General features: G+C 41.5%; 3 protein-coding genes across 4 annotated transcripts; all 3 read left to right on the top strand.

Annotated features, from left to right (window-relative positions):
* Positions 1-2,098: 2,098 nt before the first annotated feature.
* Positions 2,099-4,184, top strand: LOC306750444 (3-mercaptopyruvate sulfurtransferase-like). The gene is made up of 2 exons (XM_079233865.1): positions 2,099-2,692; positions 3,646-4,184. Exons 1-2 carry the CDS (start codon positions 2,104-2,106, stop codon positions 3,945-3,947), a joined length of 891 nt encoding a protein of 296 aa, XP_079089991.1. The 5' UTR covers positions 2,099-2,103; the 3' UTR covers positions 3,948-4,184.
* Positions 4,185-4,316: 132 nt separating this feature from the next.
* LOC306750445 (3-mercaptopyruvate sulfurtransferase-like) lies at positions 4,317-6,784 on the top strand. The gene is made up of 2 exons (XM_079233866.1): positions 4,317-4,923; positions 6,066-6,784. The coding sequence occupies exons 1-2, from the start codon at positions 4,332-4,334 to the stop codon at positions 6,362-6,364; spliced, it is 891 nt and encodes a 296-aa protein (XP_079089992.1). The 5' UTR covers positions 4,317-4,331; the 3' UTR covers positions 6,365-6,784.
* A 3,685-nt stretch (positions 6,785-10,469) lies between these two features.
* On the top strand, positions 10,470-15,695 carry LOC306750267 (SUMO-conjugating enzyme UBC9-like). Of its 2 annotated transcripts, XM_079233667.1 has the most exons (7): positions 10,470-10,661; positions 10,929-11,014; positions 11,153-11,236; positions 12,051-12,123; positions 12,704-12,813; positions 13,753-13,832; positions 14,355-15,695. In XM_079233667.1, the coding sequence occupies exons 2-7, from the start codon at positions 10,949-10,951 to the stop codon at positions 14,416-14,418; spliced, it is 477 nt and encodes a 158-aa protein (XP_079089793.1). In that variant the 5' UTR covers positions 10,470-10,661; positions 10,929-10,948; the 3' UTR covers positions 14,419-15,695. The 2 variants fall into 2 exon arrangements, with proteins under 2 accessions (XP_079089793.1, XP_079089794.1); XM_079233668.1 differs by lacking the exon at positions 10,470-10,661 and having other exon boundaries at positions 10,903-11,014.
* Positions 15,696-20,085: the final 4,390 nt, after the last annotated feature.

Genomic DNA, 20,085 nt, shown 5'->3' with positions numbered 1-20,085 from the left:
TCCTACCTTTCTGGCAGAACTGAATATGTTTCACTGGGAAGATGCAAGTCCAGACGGCTCCCAGTCTCCTGTGGTGTTCCACAAGGGTCGGTGCTCGGACCAATCCTCTTCATCATCTACATGCTCCCCCTCTGAAGCCCTCCTTGTTGGCACTCCACACCAGGTTCAGACATCATCCATAACTCATCTCACCTTTGACAGTCAGGTCATACCCCTCTCCTCCACAGTCACCAATCTGGGAGTTCGGTTTGACCCCGACCTGACCTTTACTGACCACATCAAATTCCTGTGCAAAACCTCCTTTTATCATCTAAAAAATATCTCCAAACTCCGCCCCACTTTAACCCTGTCAGACGCAGAGAAGCTCGTCCACGCCTTTATCTCCTCAAGACTGAACTACTGCAACTCACTCTACACTGGGGTCACTGACAAGAACATCCAGAAACTACAATATATCCAAAACAGCGCTGCCAAGGTCCTAAAGAAAGTCCGGAAATATGACCACATATCACCCATTCTCCACTCACTGCACTGGCTCCCTGTTTCATTCCGGATTAACTACAAAGTCCTAGTACTTACCTATAAATGCATCAATGGACATTCAATAATGTATCACTCCTCTGACCTCCACCCGCACCCTCAGATCTACAGGCTCCTTCGGGTGCCCAACACCAAGCTCCGCACCTTGGGCGACCGGGCCTTTTGCTCGGCAGCGCCACACTTGTGGAACGGTCTCCCTGACCACCTGAGGGCAACTCAGACACTGAACTCTTTTAAGACTGGCCTAAAAACCTTTGTATTCAGGAAGGGATTTTTTTAACTTGAGTTAATTTATTGTCAGCTATTACATTCTTATTTTAATTTTTTTATGGGTTGCTTTAACTATGTTTTAATCGGTTTTATTTGTTTTTACTATATGTGTGGCACTCTGAGATTCTTTTGAAGGAAGAGTGCGATAAAAATTAAATGCATTATTATTATTATTATTATTATTGTGCCTGGTGACAAAGATTTGTTTAAAGATAATTTAAATTCCATTTTCCTTTGTGCAGTAAATTCAATTGATAGTTTAAAATGTAAAGTTTAAAAACAAGATCTTCTGATATATATTCTATTGCATGGTAATTTAAAAAAGTAATTGTTTTTATTGTACGACCTGATATATAATCAGTCTTTAAAAAAAAAAATAACTGAAAAGGTAATACTAATATTTAAAAATGGAGATATGCATTATAGACCAATACTTGTTATACTTTATATTAACGAAATGTTACTAACTTATTAAAATGTGTCATTTTTGCTGACGATACAAACTTATTTTGCTCAGGAAAACGTTTGAAGGAACTTGTTTGCTACTGAAAAGGAACTAGAAATAATCAAATCTTGGTTTGCTGTTCTTAATATAAAGAAATAAATTCATGTTTTTGGGAAATTAAACAGAATTAGGGGGTATTGAATTACAATGCTGTGATCAAATTGAGAGTTTTTGACACAATTCCTCTGGGTCATTATCGATCATAAAGTAATATGGAGACAACCTATTGATTATATGATAACGTTTCAAAGTCAAACGCAATACTGTATAAATGTAGAGATGTACAAACTTCTAAGGTCTTGCATATAGTGTTTTGCTCACTTATACTTCCATATGAGCATATACATCCATTGTTTGTCAGATCTCATGTTATGAAATTTAAGGATTTGGTATATTATAAAATGATGCAACCAATGTACAGAGCAAAAGCAAAGTCACTGCCAGACTGTGTACAAAGGTTGTTTTCAATACATGAGTGTAAATATGATTTGAGAGATGTTTGTAAGTTTACTGTACAAAATGCTGAAAAAGGGGATTAAAAGAAGATGTTGTAAGAGGTCAATTAAGAAACAACGCTAACATGAATGTAAGAATGGTCAACTCATATTTTAAAGGATTGTTCATAAAAACAATTTTTAGTTATAGAACTTTTTTCTTTATATCTAATTATTTATTTATTTAAGAATTTAGGATAGAAACATAAGCATTATATTTCTGTCTAGTACCTTTTGCGACGCCTAAACACGGGGAACAACCGCTAGGGCGGCCGCGTTAGTTGAGCGAACAACATGGGGTTGCAAACTCAAGCCCTCGTTTCTGCAAAATGGCTTGCAAACATGCTCAACCGCAATCTTGTGGGACCGCGTCTGCGGCTGCTGGACACGTCCTGGTACCTCCCGATGATGAACCGAGACGCCAAGAAGGAGTTTAAACGATCTCACATCCCGGGAGCGTCTTTTTTCGACATAGACGAGTGCACGGACCAGAACTCAAAGTTCGACCACACGCTCCCAACCGAGCAGTTCTTCGCGGACTACGTGGGCAACCTGGGCATTGGAGGTGACAGCCATGTGGTGGTCTACGACGCCAGTGACTTTGGGGCATTTTCTTGCACCAGGGTCTGGTGGATGTTCCGCTTGTTTGGGCATTCACAGGTGTCGGTGCTGAACGGGGGCTTCAGGGACTGGCTCCGGGAGGGGTATCCGGTCTCGGGCGCTTACAACCGCCCTGAGGCCGGGCGCTTCACCGCCGCTATGAACCGCTCCTGGGTGAAGTCGTTTGAGGACATCTCGGAGAACATCGTCACGAAGCGGTTCCAGGTGGTGGACGTGAGGCCCCACGAGAGGTTTCGAGGGAGAGAGCCAGAACCAAGAGAGGGTGCGTTTAGTTTGCATGTGTCGTCTAGTTTTTTAACCAGAGTATTATTTTTTTATTTGACCTTTTATATGAACTTATGAGTGTGCAAACTTTTTGGTATTCAAAGTTAAACAGACTTTTTTTCATGAGTTTTTAGGTGACATTGTGGGTAACTACCAGTGCAGCTGCACTCTCAATAATATGTTTGTGTTTGCTTACAAGGATACGTGTCATGCAGGGTTTAACTTATGTAATGAATGCGGAATGTATAGGAATCCACTGCAGTATTTTACTGCCACCTTCTGGTTATTCAATATATAGTCTGACTGAAATAACCACATGGTAAAGCCTGTTTTCTATACTCCTGTGTGAATACACACCTCAAAAGTACTGAGTATTTTCTCATGTAAACAACAACTTTAGTGCAACGTGAACATAACACGTTGCACAAATTGCACTTATCAAAGCTCACCAGGCACCAAAGAGAAGCGGTGCTCCCAACCCTAGAGAAACCATAATGGAAAGGCATTAAACTGAATGTTACAATACTGTCAATCTGCAGAGAACTGATCTCGAAGTTCAGAAATTCTGCCGGCTATTTCTTTAGGTTTCATCAAATTATGCTTTTATATTAGTCATTGAACAGATGTGGTTGTTTTGTTGGGACCTAAATAAAGTATTTAACAGTACAGTCATCACTAAATAAGTAACAGACAAATTAAGAATTCTGGACAAATACATCTTTAGTTATAGCTTACCAGTCAAAAAGCAGGTGTGAGTTATGTTTGTCTGCTGGAGTTTTTTTTTTGAAAAAAACATTTCAATGATTTCACTCTAAACCACACATGAAAAGCTTGCCAGCCACACAAATGTCATCTGAACCAAATGTTGCTAAATCCTGATTGGTGCACGGAAATAGGTGACATCACGTTTTTTGCAAATGTTGTAACTAATACATGGTCGCCCCACTGCAGGCATCCAACCGGGTCACATCCCTGGCTCCAAATGCATGCCTTTCCTTGAGTTTCTCGACGAAGATGGCATGATGCTCTCCCCGGAGAGGCTGAGGAAGTTCTTTAAGGAGTCCAATGTGGACCTGAATCAGCCAATCAGTGGATCCTGCGGCTCCGGTGTGACGGCCTGCCACATGGTGCTGGCTGTCCATCTGTGCGGCGCCCCCGAGGCGTCTGTGTACGACGGCTCCTGGTATGAGTGGTTCACCAAGGCCCCGCCAGAGCATGTGGTCTCCGAGGTCAAGCACGAGCCCCGAGGTTGACCAAAGGCGTGACAAAGTGTGAAAAGACCTTTTACTTACCAATTAAAGAATACCTTATTTTCAAAAAGCTTATTCGGCATAATAATTCCTACTAAATCATGTATCTGAAAAGCTTTCTGCTACAATATAACCACTTCAACAGGTAAATGTACTTGTTCCAATATGTTTTGATATGTGATTTGAAATGGCATTATATTTTCACATTGACTTCTTATTAAAGGAAAGTTTTTGTCTTAAGTCTTCGTCTTTATTTAAATGTAATTCCTGGTTGTGCAAACTAGTTGGTGTCGCGTTTCCTTGCCGTGTTGGCCTCTCTAACCCACTCCACTCTCCATGAGCGCTTCCCTCTAGCGCCCTCAGCCTGTATTATCTCAGCGCCTCGTCATGGCGGCGCGGACCCGGGCTCTGGTCTCGGCCCAGTGGCTGGCCGACGCCGTCAGGAACAACCTCGTCGGGCCCAAACTCCGCGTCCTCGACACGTCGTGGTACCTGCCCAAGACGAAGCGGGACCCGAGAGCGGAGTTCGCGCGGACTCACATCCCGGGCGCCTCGTTCTTCGACATCGACGACTGCAGCGACAAGAGCTCCTCGCTTGACCACATGCTGCCGACCTCCGGCCACTTCTCCCGGTACGTGGGCGCCCTGGGCATCGGGAACGACACGCACGTCGTGGTGTACGACACCAGCGACTTCGGGGCGTTCGGCGCGCCGCGCGTGTGGTGGATGTTCCGGCTGTTCGGACACGGCCGGGTGTCGGTGCTGGACGGCGGCATGAGGAACTGGCTGGCGGACGGACACCCGGTGACGTCTGACTACTCCGACCCGGAGAGCTGCAGCGAGTTCAAGGCGTCGGTGAACCAGTCGTGGGTGAAGAGCTACGAGGAAGTGTTAGAGAACATCAGGACCCCGCAGGTCCAGGTGGTGGATGCCCGGTCTGCAGGGAGGTTCAGGGGCACTGAGCCGGAGCCCAGAGACGGTGAGCTCCCTCAGCTGAAAGATGCAGCTCAGCAGAATGTGTCAAGTTGTACTAAAGTCAGAAATGCATAATGATTACAAACTGAAAGTGTAAAAACATAATGATGTGATGGCCATCCCAGCGCTCTGTTATGTCTCTTAAGTTGTTTCAGAAGTCTTAAGTTGCCCTACTCTAGTTTGTGGTTAAGTTTCACGAGGCTATGATTATTCTAGAGGTCACAACAGGTCTTTTTTTGTTGTGCGGTGCCAATAAGTTTTAAAAGAATGTCCACAAAAGTCTCAGCTTTCATGCAATTTCAAGACTAGTTAGGGACTGAATAGACGCACCATGTGGCCTCTGGTGAGCAGAGGTCAACTGTGTCCTTTGAATGTGTATGTTGCATGAATTAAGACATTTTTGGTTCTATATTTTGTTTATTATATAGGACTACGTGATCATTTTCTTATGTATCATACCGAATTATTATTATAATTTCTAATTAATGTTGACATTATTTATGATATTGTAATGAATCAAAATAACAGATTTCTATAAGAAAGGTTATTAACTGTCATTTCAAATTAATTGTATACATTAGTTGCTGTTGTGCAATCAAATCAAACATGTTTAGTTTGTAGTACTAGTTGGTTAGTTTGACAAACAAAACCAAAATGACACTTAGGAGATTTATTGCAGACTTTCAGCCACATCTCATGGTCTTTAGATTAGATATTCCTTTATTAGTCCCGCAGTGGGGACATTTCAGGATTACAGCAGCAAAAGTGCACACAAGAGACAAGTAAAGAGACAGTAAAAAATCAAAGCAAGTAATATAGATAATGAAGAAGAAAAAAATATATATTATATACAGACAGAATACAATATAACTATTATTATGAACAGTATTAATAGTAATATTGCACAGGTTGAAGTGTTTGAAGCGTTATTTGTGATCTCAGCAGAATGAGTTTGCTCAGTCAATATATAGATGTTTAACTGTCATGGATGAACACTGAACCATCTCTAAGCAAACTGTCTGCTGATGAAGACCATGAGATGTGGCTGAAAGCCCAATAAATAGACCATGAGGGGTGTGGTTTTTTTCTTCCATTATTACCCCAAATTTTTGCAATGTTTCTCACTCCTCTGCCTCGCCCTCACAGACACACTGCCGGGACACTTCCCTGGTACCATCAACATGCCGTTCCCTTCTTTCCTGGATGCCTCTGGCAAGGAGCTGGGAACCGAGGGCCTGTCCAAACTTTTCCGAGAGGCGGGGGTGGACCTGGAGCAACCGCTGTGGGCCACCTGTGGGTCCGGCGTCACGGCGTGTCACGTTGCTCTGGCAGCTCACCTGCTCGGGCACCCTGGGGTGTGTGTTTACGACGGCTCCTGGTCTGAATGGTTTAAAAGGGCATCACCGGAGCATATCATCTCAGAGGGAGAGGGGAAGAAGGTGTGAAGGAAAGAGGCAAGGCAGTAGATTACGACACGCAAGGGTGTGGTGTTACTTTTACAAGGGGAAGCAATGTTTTTGCTGCCAGCAAGAGTGATAGATCACATCTATACAACTAGTTTAATTGTGTACTTTCGATTTATATGAAGGAGATGGTTCATGCTGTATAAGGCTGCTTTGTCATTAAAGCTCGGAATGAAAATATTCTCTACTTATGCAAATTATCTAACTTTCCTCAATAGGACAATAGTTGCATTTTGCAGAAAGGTTTTGAATAATGTAAAATAACATAATGGTTTTGGTTGTCGTTCTTATATCTCGTCATGTTAACGATGGTAGAGAAAAGATAAACTCCTCCTAGAAGAAGTGCATGTTCTTCATGTATTGATGAATTGTTTTGCAAATGTATTAATAATAAATGGTTATGCTACACATGGGTACAGTGTCATATATTTTCTTCCCTTTTTAAAACATGTCTAGCTTATGACATGGAGGAAAAACGTGTTTATTCAGTAACCAGAAAAGTACATATTAGCTTTGTTAGAAGGCCATGGAAGACCAAAGGGCAAAATACTGTCTTCCTCACAATTAATGGGATTATAGGATCTTATTTTCTATTTCTTTCAGTCTAACGATCATTTTGTTGAAAATAAAAATATATTTTATTATATTGTTTTCACTTCATAACATATGTAATCATTACAAAGTTTATCAAATATAACTTGTTGTGAACCCAGCAAATGAATCAAGCACACGACGTGGCCCTAAAGAAAGCTGCAGCTTTTCAGACAGAATACAACACATTTAAAAAAAAAAAAAAAATTGGGATGCTGACGCAGAGGAAATCAAAACCAGTTCAAACCGGTTCCTGTGCTTGATTTGAGGTGTCTGGCAATATGCCCGATCTTAACAACAAAATGTATGTATTTTAGCGGGGTTTTTACACCATGGTAGTAAGCTATTAAGTGCAACTGTACAATGTACAGTATTTAACTTATCTACTTATCTACTAATGTGAAGAGGAAATTATAAATGGCTGAGCAAGAGTTGTTTAGAAGATTGCATTGAAAGCTGTGCACTTGTTCCAACCTGCATCATTGTCTTTTGTTTACAAGTAATATGGCCTTGGCACCTTTAAAATGTTAAACATAGCAAGTACTGAGTTACTTTAACCATTGTGTATGACGTCAGCTGTTGCTATGTACCATTGGGTTAAAGAAGAAAAAAAGAGAAGAACAAAAGATCATTACCACTGGGCAAAAGAGAACGATCAACATTTTTGAACGATTCTTCTCGAGTTGTGGATTTTGCGGATGTGCCTTAAACTTGCATTCTATATACTGGCCAGTAAGGGGCGACTCCTCTGGTTGCAAAAAAAATTAATGGAAGTATTTGAGAAAATGACTACTTCTCACTTGATTTATAGGGTTAGCATCAGTAAACATGAGTTTATGGTCTCAATCACTAGTTTCAAGTCTACTTCAATACATCATGATGTTCATTTCATAAGTTATGGTCCATTCAGAGTAAAATAGAGTATTTAGAAATAAAGCTGAAAATTAATCCTGAACACAAGATGGCGACCTTACACTTCCCAGACAAATATATTGTCTTCACAATATCACATTAAATTCATACTACACTTGGGGTAAAAACCAAAAATGTTTTGAGTAGTAGTAATCATACTAGAAGTGTATTACTTATTATTAGTATCGTCTTAAACGTTTACTTTACTAATTGTTTTGTTATAAAATGGCTTTGTCTCCATCACTGCCACCATCCATTGTCTGGAAAGAGCGCCTCCCCACCCTGTTGCGTAAAGTTACACAACTAAGCAACTATGTGGGGGAATTTGGCCTTCATAGTAAAATGATAAAATACATTATAAAAAAACAGCTGCCGTTATTTCAAGCCGGCAAGCTGATCTGTGCGTTATTTGTAATATATGATTTTCAGTGATGCGAAAGCCATCTATTGACATTTTACTGTACTCATATTCCAAAAGCTACTGGTACTGCTAGATATTGGCCCCAACATGTTCGATATTACACATTGATTCCAACATTGTATAGTGCTGTGTCCAAATGCCTTTGAACCCAACTTATTGATCACGAAACGGCAAAGGTAAAACCACAAAATTGGCTGTACAAAGTGAAGTTTATTATGTTTCTTCTTTGGCAGTTTTTACATATCCAGTATAACAAATCAACTATTTACAATCATACAATCAATCATCATACAAAACACACAAGTTCTGCCCATCTTGTCTTGCTCTCTGACTGCTGTTCCTTGAGCCCGTCTACAGTGCACTGGAGATTAGCAATGGTAATTTGGTTCTCAGAGATGGTATAATTTTTCTTTGACGTCATCTCTTCATGGCGCACAGAGAGAGCGGTGTTTAGATCTGACTCTGATGTCTGCATTCTCCTCCCCCAAAGTGTTGTACATCAGACTCTCTGAGCCTCCAGATGCGTCTCTCAGCTGGTTACCGAAGATTTCTAGACGTTCCACTAAAGCATGCTTTTCCGAGATCATCTGATCAAAGCGCTTCTTCTCACTTCTGAGGGAAGACCTTAAGAATTGTCCGCCTATCAGGCTCCTTTCCAAAGCCAGAGTCCTCTCAGAGAGCTCCTTCTCTTGGATCTCAATCTTTTTGAACACTCAAGGACCGAGCCTCATCCTTCTCAATGGCCTTCCTGTGCCTGCTGCAAGCTTGTCGGTCGTCCTGAAGCTGCTTTCGATGAAGCTGCCTCTCATTTAGCGCAGCCGCAAGTTCACTTCGCAGCCTTTTGTTCTCAGAGGCGAGGAGTTGGTTCTCATGAATCACATGGTTCAGTTCTTCCACTTCCTTCAGCTGCTGGGAGACGGCAGCCTCATAGTCCTTGGAGTGAACAGTTTTTTGTTCGTTCCTCGTTGAGGTCTGAAGCCCACTGGTTCACTTCATCCTGCCGTGTGGACACAATGGTGTCCTTGGCTTCGATGTTGCTTTGAAGTTTCTGTATGTTGAAGTGCAGGGATTGAAGTCCATGGTATTTTTCCAGACTTCCCCCTGCTGCTCGATGAGGCTGTCCTTCAGTGACTTGATTTCAACACAATTCACCAGATGATGCTCAGCTGATTCTTTGTTTGCTGACAGGAAGACGCTTCCAGATCCTTCTGGAGCTTCTCAATCAACGTCCTCTCTGATCTCTGCGGTCATTGCGGCGGTTGCACCTTTCAGCTTTGCCTTGCTCCTCTGCTGATCGTTCTGTGACTTCTTGAGATCATCCACTTGGACCTCAACACGAAGGCTGTTTTTGTCCAGCTTGCTTCTTCCTCAGAGCCGTTGCTAGAGCCTCTTTTTCTTTCCGCTGCTTCAGGGCAGCTTTGTGTTGAGCTTTAGCGGCTTTTTCGTTATGCAAGGTTTCTTCAAGAGCAGCTGTGGCTCTTCTCTCCACCTCTAGGTCTTCCATCTGATTACTCAAGAAGACCATCTGATTACTCAGATTCCTCTGCCTAAAAGAGACATTGCATTTTGTCCGTTCTACTGTAGAAACTTTGCGGTGCAACCTGGTGAAAGATTCTTAGTTTCAGTTGATTATACACTAATGAAAACATAGTTATCAGTTTTATATCCCGTTTCTGCATATGGATCCCACTAAATACAAACTGTCCCTTCAAGACGATGAAGGTGGGGAGACATATGAACAAAATTTGACAGAAGTATCAGTTGCATTATTTGACTTTCTCATTGTATTTCTTACCTCACTGATGGAAGTGTAGCTGGAGTTTTCTCTGCTGTTGGAGACAGACGGCTGCTCCTGAATCCTCCATAAGACTTTCGGAGCAGGCGACATGACTCAAAAGGATCGAATCCTTCAAAGGAGCGAACTTCCCAGCATGCATCGAATGCCACAACAAAGATGGCCGATCGTCTCTGACGTGTGTCACCCGGACGTCCCGAAAACTGCCTGAAGGTCCTGACGAAATAAACAAATTGGGGTCCTTTCTTGCGAGAGGCTAGCTGTCGAAACGGCGTCGCGAGTCACATTGTTTTACACATCTGTGGTAAATTGTCAAAAATAACACCAATATATGTCGATACGATTGTTTTGGGGAATGTTGATTATATCTAAGTTTCTTTCGGTTTGGTCTTTTGCGCCCTAACTGGTCCCGTAGTTTGGCTTTTGAACGTCGAAGGGTGTGTTTTTTTCCCGGCCGCCGTCCACAGCAGTAGCGTGAGCGTAAGCGAGGCACTTACGCGAACATCCTCCAACCCACGTACTTGTTTCTGTTATTCAACGTTAGCCGAATAAAACAAGAGGTAAGTTCGGCTTACATGAGCCCGTTGGTCGGTGTATTGCCGTTGTAGGTGTTTGCCCTTTTATGGAATTAACGTACAATGGAGAAACACAATGTACCGTGTAGTTAAATCTAGTATTCTCGTAAACTAGCGTTACGTAAATATATTTTCGACGGTAAATTGCCCAACGTGCACTGCTATTCTCGAAAGAGACGATTGTGGCTACAATACTAGTACGTGGACCGTTTAAATTGAATAATTAATGTGTTTTGGGTTGTTTTTCCACAGGGAGGCGTTGATGAGCAGCTATGTCTGGCATCGCTCTTAGCAGACTGTCTCAGGAGCGCAAAGCCTGGAGGAAAGACCACCCGTTTGTAAGCAGCAACGTGTTGATCCCGAGTCCGTGTGGACGTGTTTCACTCGGTGCTTGCTTAGCTTGTGTTTCCTTTATAACAGTTGACCTAGCACCCCGGTAGGCCGCTGACGTGTTGTGTATCTTGTGTGTCTCGCAGGGTTTTGTCGCCGTGCCCACAAAGAACCCCGATGGCACCATGAACCTGATGAACTGGGAGTGTGCGATCCCGGGGAAGAAAGGAGTAAGTCGGCGAGCTACAGCTGCTCTCACGGGTCTCCACAACGACCGACAGCCTTTATATACGTTAGAAATTAAGACGTGGTCCTGCATGTTAAAAACAACACGCGTTACAGTGTCGTGCTTTTGTCACCAGTCACGTGGCATGTTAATTGATTGCTCTCTTCCTGTTTAGATCTAACCAGTGTCAACATAGATAGATGCCTCTCAAATAACACAAGCAAGAAATAGTAACACATGGTCATTGTACCTTTTTTAAATGTACAGATTTATATGTATGTGTGTGTGTATATATGTTTATATATATATATATAAATATATATATATATATATCTCAGAACCATTTAGAACACATACAAGGGATTTGTCCTGGCGGGAGGTGCAAAACATTTAACAAAGAACATTTAACGATAAACATGGAACCGAGTGCAATAAAAAGGGAGCATGGAAATTTACAAATGGGTGTATTGAATATTTACAGTTGGATCTACAGAGAATAAAAATGAAAGTTAAAAATAAGTAAAGTGCATGGAATGAAGTGATTGATTGTGTGAAAGTGACGTGTATTTAAATATAAGGTGTGCAGGGGAGTGAACTGTAGGGAATATTCCTGGGGGGTGACATAATGGAATCTCTCATAAGAGCATTTTAAGGCCATAATTTGAAAAGTAAATGAGAAAATGCTTGGGTAAAAAACATCTGCACATTTTTATTTATGTAAGGTCATTCTTGTATCTTTGCTTTTGTTTAGTGCTTTGCAGTTGATTAATATCCTTTTTGTGTTTACAAAAGTAATGAATTCCTTCTTCTTTCATCAGACCTTGTGGGAGGGAGGACTCTATAAGCTCAGAATGCTGTTCAAAGATGACTACCCTTCCTCACCACCAAAATGTGAGTGTCACTGCTCACCTGGTCCGCAGTGTTATTCCATGTTAAAGGGCAGACATTTACACACGGTCTATTCAACATAAAAGGACAAAGGCTCACGGTCATTCTACCTGGTTTAGTCGGTACACCACCTTGTGTGAGCAATGAAAGCTGAGCCAAAGATGACAGCATTTTTTAATATAAAGTATCTATTTTTGTGAACGTGGAACGCTATTTTTAGAAATTAGAGAGCAACTTCATTCTCTGCTCAGGTAAACATCTACTATATCTTTACAAAGCAAGTTGTTTGCTGATATATTTATGCTCTGAATATACCATTTAATAAAAGCTTTATTGAGCAAAGTGTCTTGTCTCGCATGAATATTCCTGTTACTAAGGTGTAGGAGCTTCAGATCAGATGTTGAACAAAGATAGTGTTTGACTGGTGATCTTGTCAGACAGATGTGATGATAATTGCTCTGTCTTTGTCATGAGGAAAAATGGCAGTCCTTTACACATCCTCTTGTGTTTTAGAGATATTGATTTCAGAATATGACAGATTTCTACAATGCCTTTATTTCTCCCTCTCTTTTCAATGACTCAGGCAAGTTTGAGCCACCGATATTCCACCCAAATGTTTACCCATCCGGCACCGTTTGTCTGTCCATCCTGGAGGAGGACAAGGACTGGAGGCCCGCCATCACCATCAAACAGGTCTGAACACTCAGCAGTCTCTCTCTCTGTCTCATACTCATATCAGTGGTGGAGCTGGTCGGCTCACCTTTTAACCTGTTTACCAGTGAGTGTTGATTATTTGTACACTGCAGTGACTGCATGGAACATTTTTGCATTTTGAACCAGAGCAATTACAGCCTATGTTTCACTATAAATTATTACACAATATAACACGCAGCATCCTGTACTGTTCTCTTCAGACCTGCTGGTTGTGTGTGGTTGATGGTCACTATCTTTCTCAAAGAGAAATTAATCTGTGTATATACACAGAGTCAAATATGTTTTCAACCTTCAGTAAATAACTTGGCATTTAGAAAAATGGTTTAAAAACCAAATGCAATGAATTGTCGTATAAATACATTAAACAGTTGCTGAATATTATTTAACTTCCTTTTTTATATTTATATTCATGCAGGAAATTAAAACACGATTACAGGCCTCAATTTACCAAGAGCTTGAATTCCCTGATATAAATAAAATATAATCCTTGATGGATCAATTGAAATACAAACAAACCTGTAAATAAGTATTATGGCAACGTTTCAATCATTTAAAAAATACTACAAATGTAATCTGAGAAACAGAAATGAAAAGTGCAAATGCGTTCAGCAACAACTGTGTACGCAGATATAAATGTGCCAAATGGAGCAGAGGCCTCTGATTCCCACACACTTTAAAGCCGAAGGAGGCGGCACACTGCAGTCGCCCAACTACAAAGATATGGTAAAATGGTGCAGATATAATCCAACTACGAACTGAAAGTTCAGTGTAGTATACATCTGCACAAATGATGTTATTGTACCACATCCGCTGGTTCACCATGACATTGCCGCTCAGACGGTCATAGCATGTACATGCAGCGCGGCCATGTGAGGAGCTGCTGTGAAGAAACGCCGTCTGATTGTTGACTGTTTTCAGATCCTGTTGGGAATCCAGGAGCTGCTGAATGAGCCCAACATCCAAGACCCCGCACAAGCAGAAGCTTACACAATTTACTGGTAACTACTGCGATGACCTAACTCACCCACTGGCTGACAGTTGAAGCCTGAATGAGAGTTGTTGAATATTTCAGTGAGGCTTTTGCTGCAGACCACACATTGTACACATTTTTCGCAAAAGAAAATTCTCAACGATGGGGTTTATATAATCTGATCATCTGAGTTCCAAATCCCTTATCAAATAGTTTAGGTTTGGATTGAAGACGTAGAATCTTGTATCTTCAAATGAATCGTCATGTTAATTTGAAGATATTAAGCTAATTTGGAGATATTAAACTTCTGGTTTATTCCAACTTCGGTTCAAGTCGTAATTTCCATTCAAAGGTCATGTATTGTCAGTATTCCTCTCCTAAAATAAGTCATGTCACACACCTTTGGAGACCAAGGCCGAGTCATAACACAAAAGGAGAAGGACACGTTTCCTGTTCTTTCCGTGCTTTACACACACGGATGTGTTGTCCTCTAAATGAACTGGTGAATGTGAAACGCATGGGTCTAAATGTCTTCATCTCTGTGTTTCAGTCAGAACAGGATGGATTATGAGAAGCGGGTAAGAGCGCAGGCCAAGAAGTTCGCCCCCACATAGAGAGGAGCGCTGGCCCGATCCCGCCTGAGCAGCCTCAACGGATGGAGGTTACGAACAGGAGGCCGGCAGCACCTGACGGACCACTCCAATAAGAATCCAATCTTGAGTATTATCATCCTGCTACACGGGTGACAAGAGAGCCTGTTTCTCTTATCTTCCTTTCTTCTTTTAAACAACGGAAATTCAATAAGATCCCAATTTTATCTTCGAGAAATATTTCTGCATTTTGAATGCATAGCGGATGATCCGAGAACTACTTTGTCATGAGCTCGGCCACGCCTCCAGTGATACTGTTACGTCCTAGTAATCTATCAACAGAGCTGTAGAAATAAGATGTCCACACCTCTCTGTGTGTAGTTCAGCTGTGGCAGAGGAGGAGATTTTGTTTATTCTTAAACTTCCAGTTTTTTTTTTTTTTTTTTGTCAAACCCAGTATTGTAGATAGTTCATGATTAGGGCCATGGACTGGGATAAAGCATCCAGGTGCACAATGTGCTCCTGATCCCTTGTCTTGTTCCTACCACACCTCCCTCACATCCGAGGTCCCAGAAAAGCATCAAAAGAACACGTTAACTTTCGGTAAAAGACAATCCCGGCACTTGTATGTTGGTTGTGAGCTAAACTCTGGAAGTGGTGCTCTGTCCACCTCAGAGAGGAAGAGCGGCAGCAGCGAAATGGGTCACGGCGTTTGTCACCGACGAGTTAAAATTATCTTTTATTGCAGTGGCGCCAAGATTACACTAGTTTTCAGACTCTTTTCTTCTTCTTTTTTTGTGAATCCACCTGGGAGTGACACTATTTGTCCGGCACGGTGTTGAACTTCATCCACATTCAACTCTAGTTTGTCGTCTGCTTCCCAAACTGCTCCAGGATGAGACGTTGCGTTGTGAAAGTAACAACAAATTGTGTTAGTTTCGGCTCTCGATTGGTTATAAAAAGCATACCATCACTTCGGTTATTTTCTCCCACAATGCCCCCAAACCGAATACAAACCAAAATGCTATTACATCTTGAAGTCCACCTGGTAGACAGAAGCTGAAGGATCCTCATTGGAAAGGCCTCTCAACCAGCGGGGAAGACAGATGAAAGTGCACTTGAGAGAAAGCGAAAGCCTGAGATTTTTTTGCCTCTGAATATATGAGTGCATGTACATAATATAAATAATGACAAATTGTGGAAGTTATGTTTTATATTGTTTTAGCCAGTTGACATTTGTGTGTGGTATTATAACAAAGAACACAATAAATGGCATACAATTGTGAAATAAAGTTAAATAAAATAAATGAATGTTTCGTTTTTGAGTTTGGGATTGGTCTCGAAAACAGCATTTCTCTTAATGTTAGTCTTTTTTTTTTCTTGTTGAGGTGAAACGATGTAATGTTTTCGGATGTCTTGCATGATATTCTTACGAAATTTAACACCTTTTTGTTTTGACTCACCTCTCTTGCGGGTTATTATCCAGTGTGACCTCAGTTGGGCAAAAAGACGCAAAGACGGGTGAAGAACTTGTTGTTTTCTCTTTTTTCTTGGCTGCTGCGTGTTAACTGTGTGCTAGTTCTGATTTCCTCTGAACATGCTGTGTCGTGTCGGTGAGGGCAGTAGAAAGCCTGTCCTGGATCAGCCTGGTCGAACCCCACACTTATGGTGTTAGACTAACATGACATGAACGCTGCTTTACAGGCAACGGGCCGTCAATGGTAAATCAAGGGAATCCTGAATAGTTGAAACGTGATCTGCGTTTTTCTGCTGAATTATTCAGCTGTGAATGTTTGCCATGTTTCACCGTGTGAAGCGGACTTGCTCTAGTAGTGTGCCAGGTGTGGTACTTAAGTTTAGCTAAATCAAGAACATCAAACATATTATTCCTGCAAATGAACAGTTGAATTAGTCAATAAAAAAAACACTCAATTAAATACAATAATTAAACATAGATTTCTCGGTCTGGTGTGACCTCTAGTTTATGGTGGCTAATGTTTGCACGCTTCAGTATATCCTATATAACTGATCCCACTGAGTAGTTGTTAAACTGCATAGTCTCCCATTAAAGACTGCGTTGGCTAATATACAAGACATCCTGAGGTTGCAGATATCCCACACGTGTATTTAAGTGGCTGAACCGATGCCTCGTACTGTACCTCATAGGTGTGACCTTAATGAACTGCTACAAACACTCATGTTTGGGGTTGTTAAACCTGAAAGGTGTAAGATTAAACAACCATGATGTATTTTTATCTCGCACTATCTTGTCAAAATATGAATTTGACACGACAACCAATACTTTTTGAAGTGCAAAACATTGACCTTCCCGTCAGCCTCGGCTCACTTTGTGCTTAGATCTGACTTTCAGATGCGAACATGTCAAACCGCAGTAGGTGTAAAAACAAATGTACCTGCTAAACATGCTGATGTTTGCATTTAGGTCAAAGTAGGCTGTTGCTGTGCCGAAGTATAGATTCACCTGTCTGGCTGTACTTTATCTTTTACTTCACATCCCCTTTAACGAACGCTGTGTCTAGGTGACCTAGGTCCCCTCGCTCCGCCTGGTACGGCCACAAGATGGATGACCTGCATGGGGACCTACATTGTACTGGCCTCGTTTATCCTGATGTGTTGTGTCGAGACGGAGAGAAACATCATGAACCGGAAGCTCGACAGGACGCCGACGGAAAATAAAAAGAAGAGCAGCGCAAAGTGAGGTCGTAGAGGCCCCATCGCACGCTCTGGGTCATGTATAATAACGTCAAACTGTAATAAAGTCGGATTTGCAAACATACCTGCTGTACGTTCCTCAATTCACTGTAGAAAAACACGAGGAGGATTATGTTGAAGGTGAAACACCACGAGAAACCTTTGCTTTATGCTTAATTAAACTGTAATCAGTTGCGTGCTATAGTCAGATTTGGTGTTTATTCAGATACAATGTAAAAAATGGTTTCAGGAAAATCAAACTTCCCCTTCTTCCTTCTCCTACCTGAGATATTGATACGTGTTGTCTAAAACTTAACCTTTTAAGCCCCGTTAAGCACCAAGGCATTTTTTAGGATTTAGCTCGAAATAGCATACCCAAACTAAAAAGGGTGTATCTCTGCAACCACAAGGGCTATTTGAATAATTCTGGTGTTATAATAAAGGCAACCCTTGTGAGCTTTTGGTCAGATGTGTAAATATTAGTATATATGTTGCTGGCTAAGAGTAAATAAAGATTGAAACACAGAACAAATAGAAGTTCCAGGTCCGCCTATAGAAAAAAGCACTTTCAGGATGATTATCTCCTTAAAATGATGCACTAAGCCCTGAAGCTCTCCCAAATCATAGCACAATATGTGAACAGTCTCTCTGCAATGTTTTCACTTGAAAAAGTGAAGCAGAACAAAGTCAGATTGGGTAAAGTACAAAGAGAATTCAGGCGAGAATGCAAAATTAGCATTTCGGCACATTTGCGCATATTTTCGCGCATCTGTGACATTTGAATTTGTTCATGTAGCAAACCTTATATTTCACTTGTATATGACTTATGATGTTCAATAAACTTGTATTAGTGGGGATTTACTGAGGGAACTGCATTTTTTCTTATATTTGCTATTTTCTCAATTTTTTTCAAAATTTGCTGACTCAGCGATTTATGTTGCTGTGTTCTTTGGTTCATATCTCAGTGATACTTTGCAGCAGAGGGATTTGGTGAATAGATTTGGAATCTGTGTGGAATTGTCTTGCTTTTTGCTATTTGTTTTTTTCTGATAGCACCAAGCTACGGGCTGCTAGTTCCGGAAACATGCAGAGTGGGCTGACTCGTGACAAAATTATAACTATTTTATTTTAATAATTATTTTAGTTGGTGTTTGAGTTGTGTTGAAATGGCTGACTAATTATTGTAGCCCAGGTTCTCTTGTTTAATTTGATGTGTAGCATCAATATATTTGTTCATGATTATTGTAATGTTTTACACAGTTTAATTAAAATTTTATAAAAAAGGACCTATATAGGTCCCGCAGGGCTATCCGTACCTCAGACTAAAAGTACCCAAACCGTTACTTGTGTCTCTGTGTGATGTGTAAAGGTAGCAGGATGGAGGCGGTTTCATCAAAAACCACTGAAACTTGCTTTTTTGTCACAACCCGCTGCCTCTCCTACCAAACCAGACCTAGAAGATGAGTATCTGATCCACTCTTTACTACAGAGAAAAGGAGGTGTGGTGACTGAACGCCTAATGAGCTGATGACTTGGGTCAGCGCTGATCCAGATGGAGAGATTAAACTCATCTGTGACTCGTGTGAAGCGAATGCTGCGGGGAATCAAAGCAGATCACGTCATCTTTTAAGAGGTAGTGGGGGAAAGCCAACACTGCACTATTACAGTGTGTTTCTACACTGTACTACATTGTAATCAATATTTCCTCAGTGTAGCAAAGAATACAGAATAGGTGGCGTGACAGTTAACACACATAATGATCATTCTACATTTTTAGCCATTATATCATTACAATTATATTTGCAATGTTTGCAACACTATAAACAGGCCTTCCTTCCCATCAGCCTCAACTGTAGGCCTACTTGTGTTTTGTTTTGACCTGATAAACACTGGCATGTCATTGTGAGCGTGTTAGCATGTTAGCGTGTTAGCATGTGCTCTGGCCCCCACCTTGCAGGAATCAAACATAAGAAAGTGTCTGACTTCTCCGCTGTGAGTCAAACTGTTTTTAATACACAAAGCAAAATTAGTTTTTTACTTTAACATATTAACTACCTCTTTAAGATGTGATGTGAGAGTTGCACCATCGTTTTTCTTGTTCACTTACAGTTATTTCAATATGAGTGTGGCCTCCCTTGTTATTTTTCTCACCTTCTCAAACACCCAGCCCCCCTGTCTTTGCGGTCTGTTGATGAAGACCGTTTCAGTGTTGCCTTCCCGAGCACACGCGCCACTATGGCCACCTCGGCCTCAGGACTTTGACCTTTGACCTTTACCAGGCGAGAGATGTGCGCTCTTCTTCCCGCTGCCCCTCCCCTGCACTCGCCGCTGCGAGCTGATGCCGACCTGATCGAAACCCACTCAGGGACCCAAACACGGCGGCTGCTGCCTTCCGAGTTTAAACACGATGTGTTGCATCATTTGTTGTTGTGTGCGTGAATGCTTTGTGGTTTCACGCCTGAGCGTTGCACAATAGCCCTTCATTGAACTTTAAGACTGAGATGAGCGCTGGTAGATAACAGCGCTGATCTCTGAGCCTCACCTGCTCCTGTGCTCTTACAAATGTTTTGGTTTCACCATCTCTATTTATTCCCCCTCCATCTGCAACACAACATTTATTATAATCAAAATCTCCAGGCAGCCCACACTGGTCTTATAGCATATTGTTGCATTGCGGAGGCTCTGGAGCAGGAGGGACAAAGGCAGTGTTGATAATTAAGGACTGTACGAAAGACATTACTGCGTGAAAAAACCTCCCCAAGCATATTACTTTGTGGTTTGGTTCAAGCTCCCCTTGATTTGGAAACCAAATTGCTTCCAAAGTAGATGGCATAAAATTGTCCGAGGTCTGGATAAAGCAGTATCCTGCACCACTTTGTAAGAGAGTTTATGTATACAACAGTGACAACGCGCATAATACCACCTTATTATATATTATCAACCCACCCATGTAAACAAATGGTGTAACTTTTTTACTTT

This window comes from Taurulus bubalis, assembly GCF_910589615.1.
Source record: "Taurulus bubalis genome assembly, chromosome: 17".
In the NCBI taxonomy this organism is placed as follows: Eukaryota; Metazoa; Chordata; class Actinopteri; order Perciformes; family Cottidae; genus Taurulus; species Taurulus bubalis.
Note: the sequence above shows the minus strand (reverse complement) of the source record. Positions and strands in the feature narration are given on the sequence as shown.

What these genes read in the sequence shown, in the direction of transcription:
- LOC306750445 (XM_079233866.1), top strand. Translation starts at nt 4,332, where the DNA reads ATGGCGGCGCGGACCCGGGCTCTGGTCTCGGCCCAGTGGCTGGCCGAC. An exon ending in TGAGCCGGAGCCCAGAGACG is followed by an intron (nt 4,924 to 6,065) that starts GTGAGCTCCCTC and finishes TCGCCCTCACAG; the next exon opens with ACACACTGCCGGGACACTTC.
- LOC306750444 (XM_079233865.1), top strand. Translation starts at nt 2,104, where the DNA reads ATGGGGTTGCAAACTCAAGCCCTCGTTTCTGCAAAATGGCTTGCAAAC. An exon ending in AGAGCCAGAACCAAGAGAGG is followed by an intron (nt 2,693 to 3,645) that starts GTGCGTTTAGTT and finishes GCCCCACTGCAG; the next exon opens with GCATCCAACCGGGTCACATC.
- LOC306750267 (XM_079233667.1), top strand. Translation starts at nt 10,949, where the DNA reads ATGTCTGGCATCGCTCTTAGCAGACTGTCTCAGGAGCGCAAAGCCTGG. An exon ending in CGATCCCGGGGAAGAAAGGA is followed by an intron (nt 11,237 to 12,050) that starts GTAAGTCGGCGA and finishes TTCTTTCATCAG; the next exon opens with ACCTTGTGGGAGGGAGGACT. An exon ending in CCGCCATCACCATCAAACAG is followed by an intron (nt 12,814 to 13,752) that starts GTCTGAACACTC and finishes GACTGTTTTCAG; the next exon opens with ATCCTGTTGGGAATCCAGGA.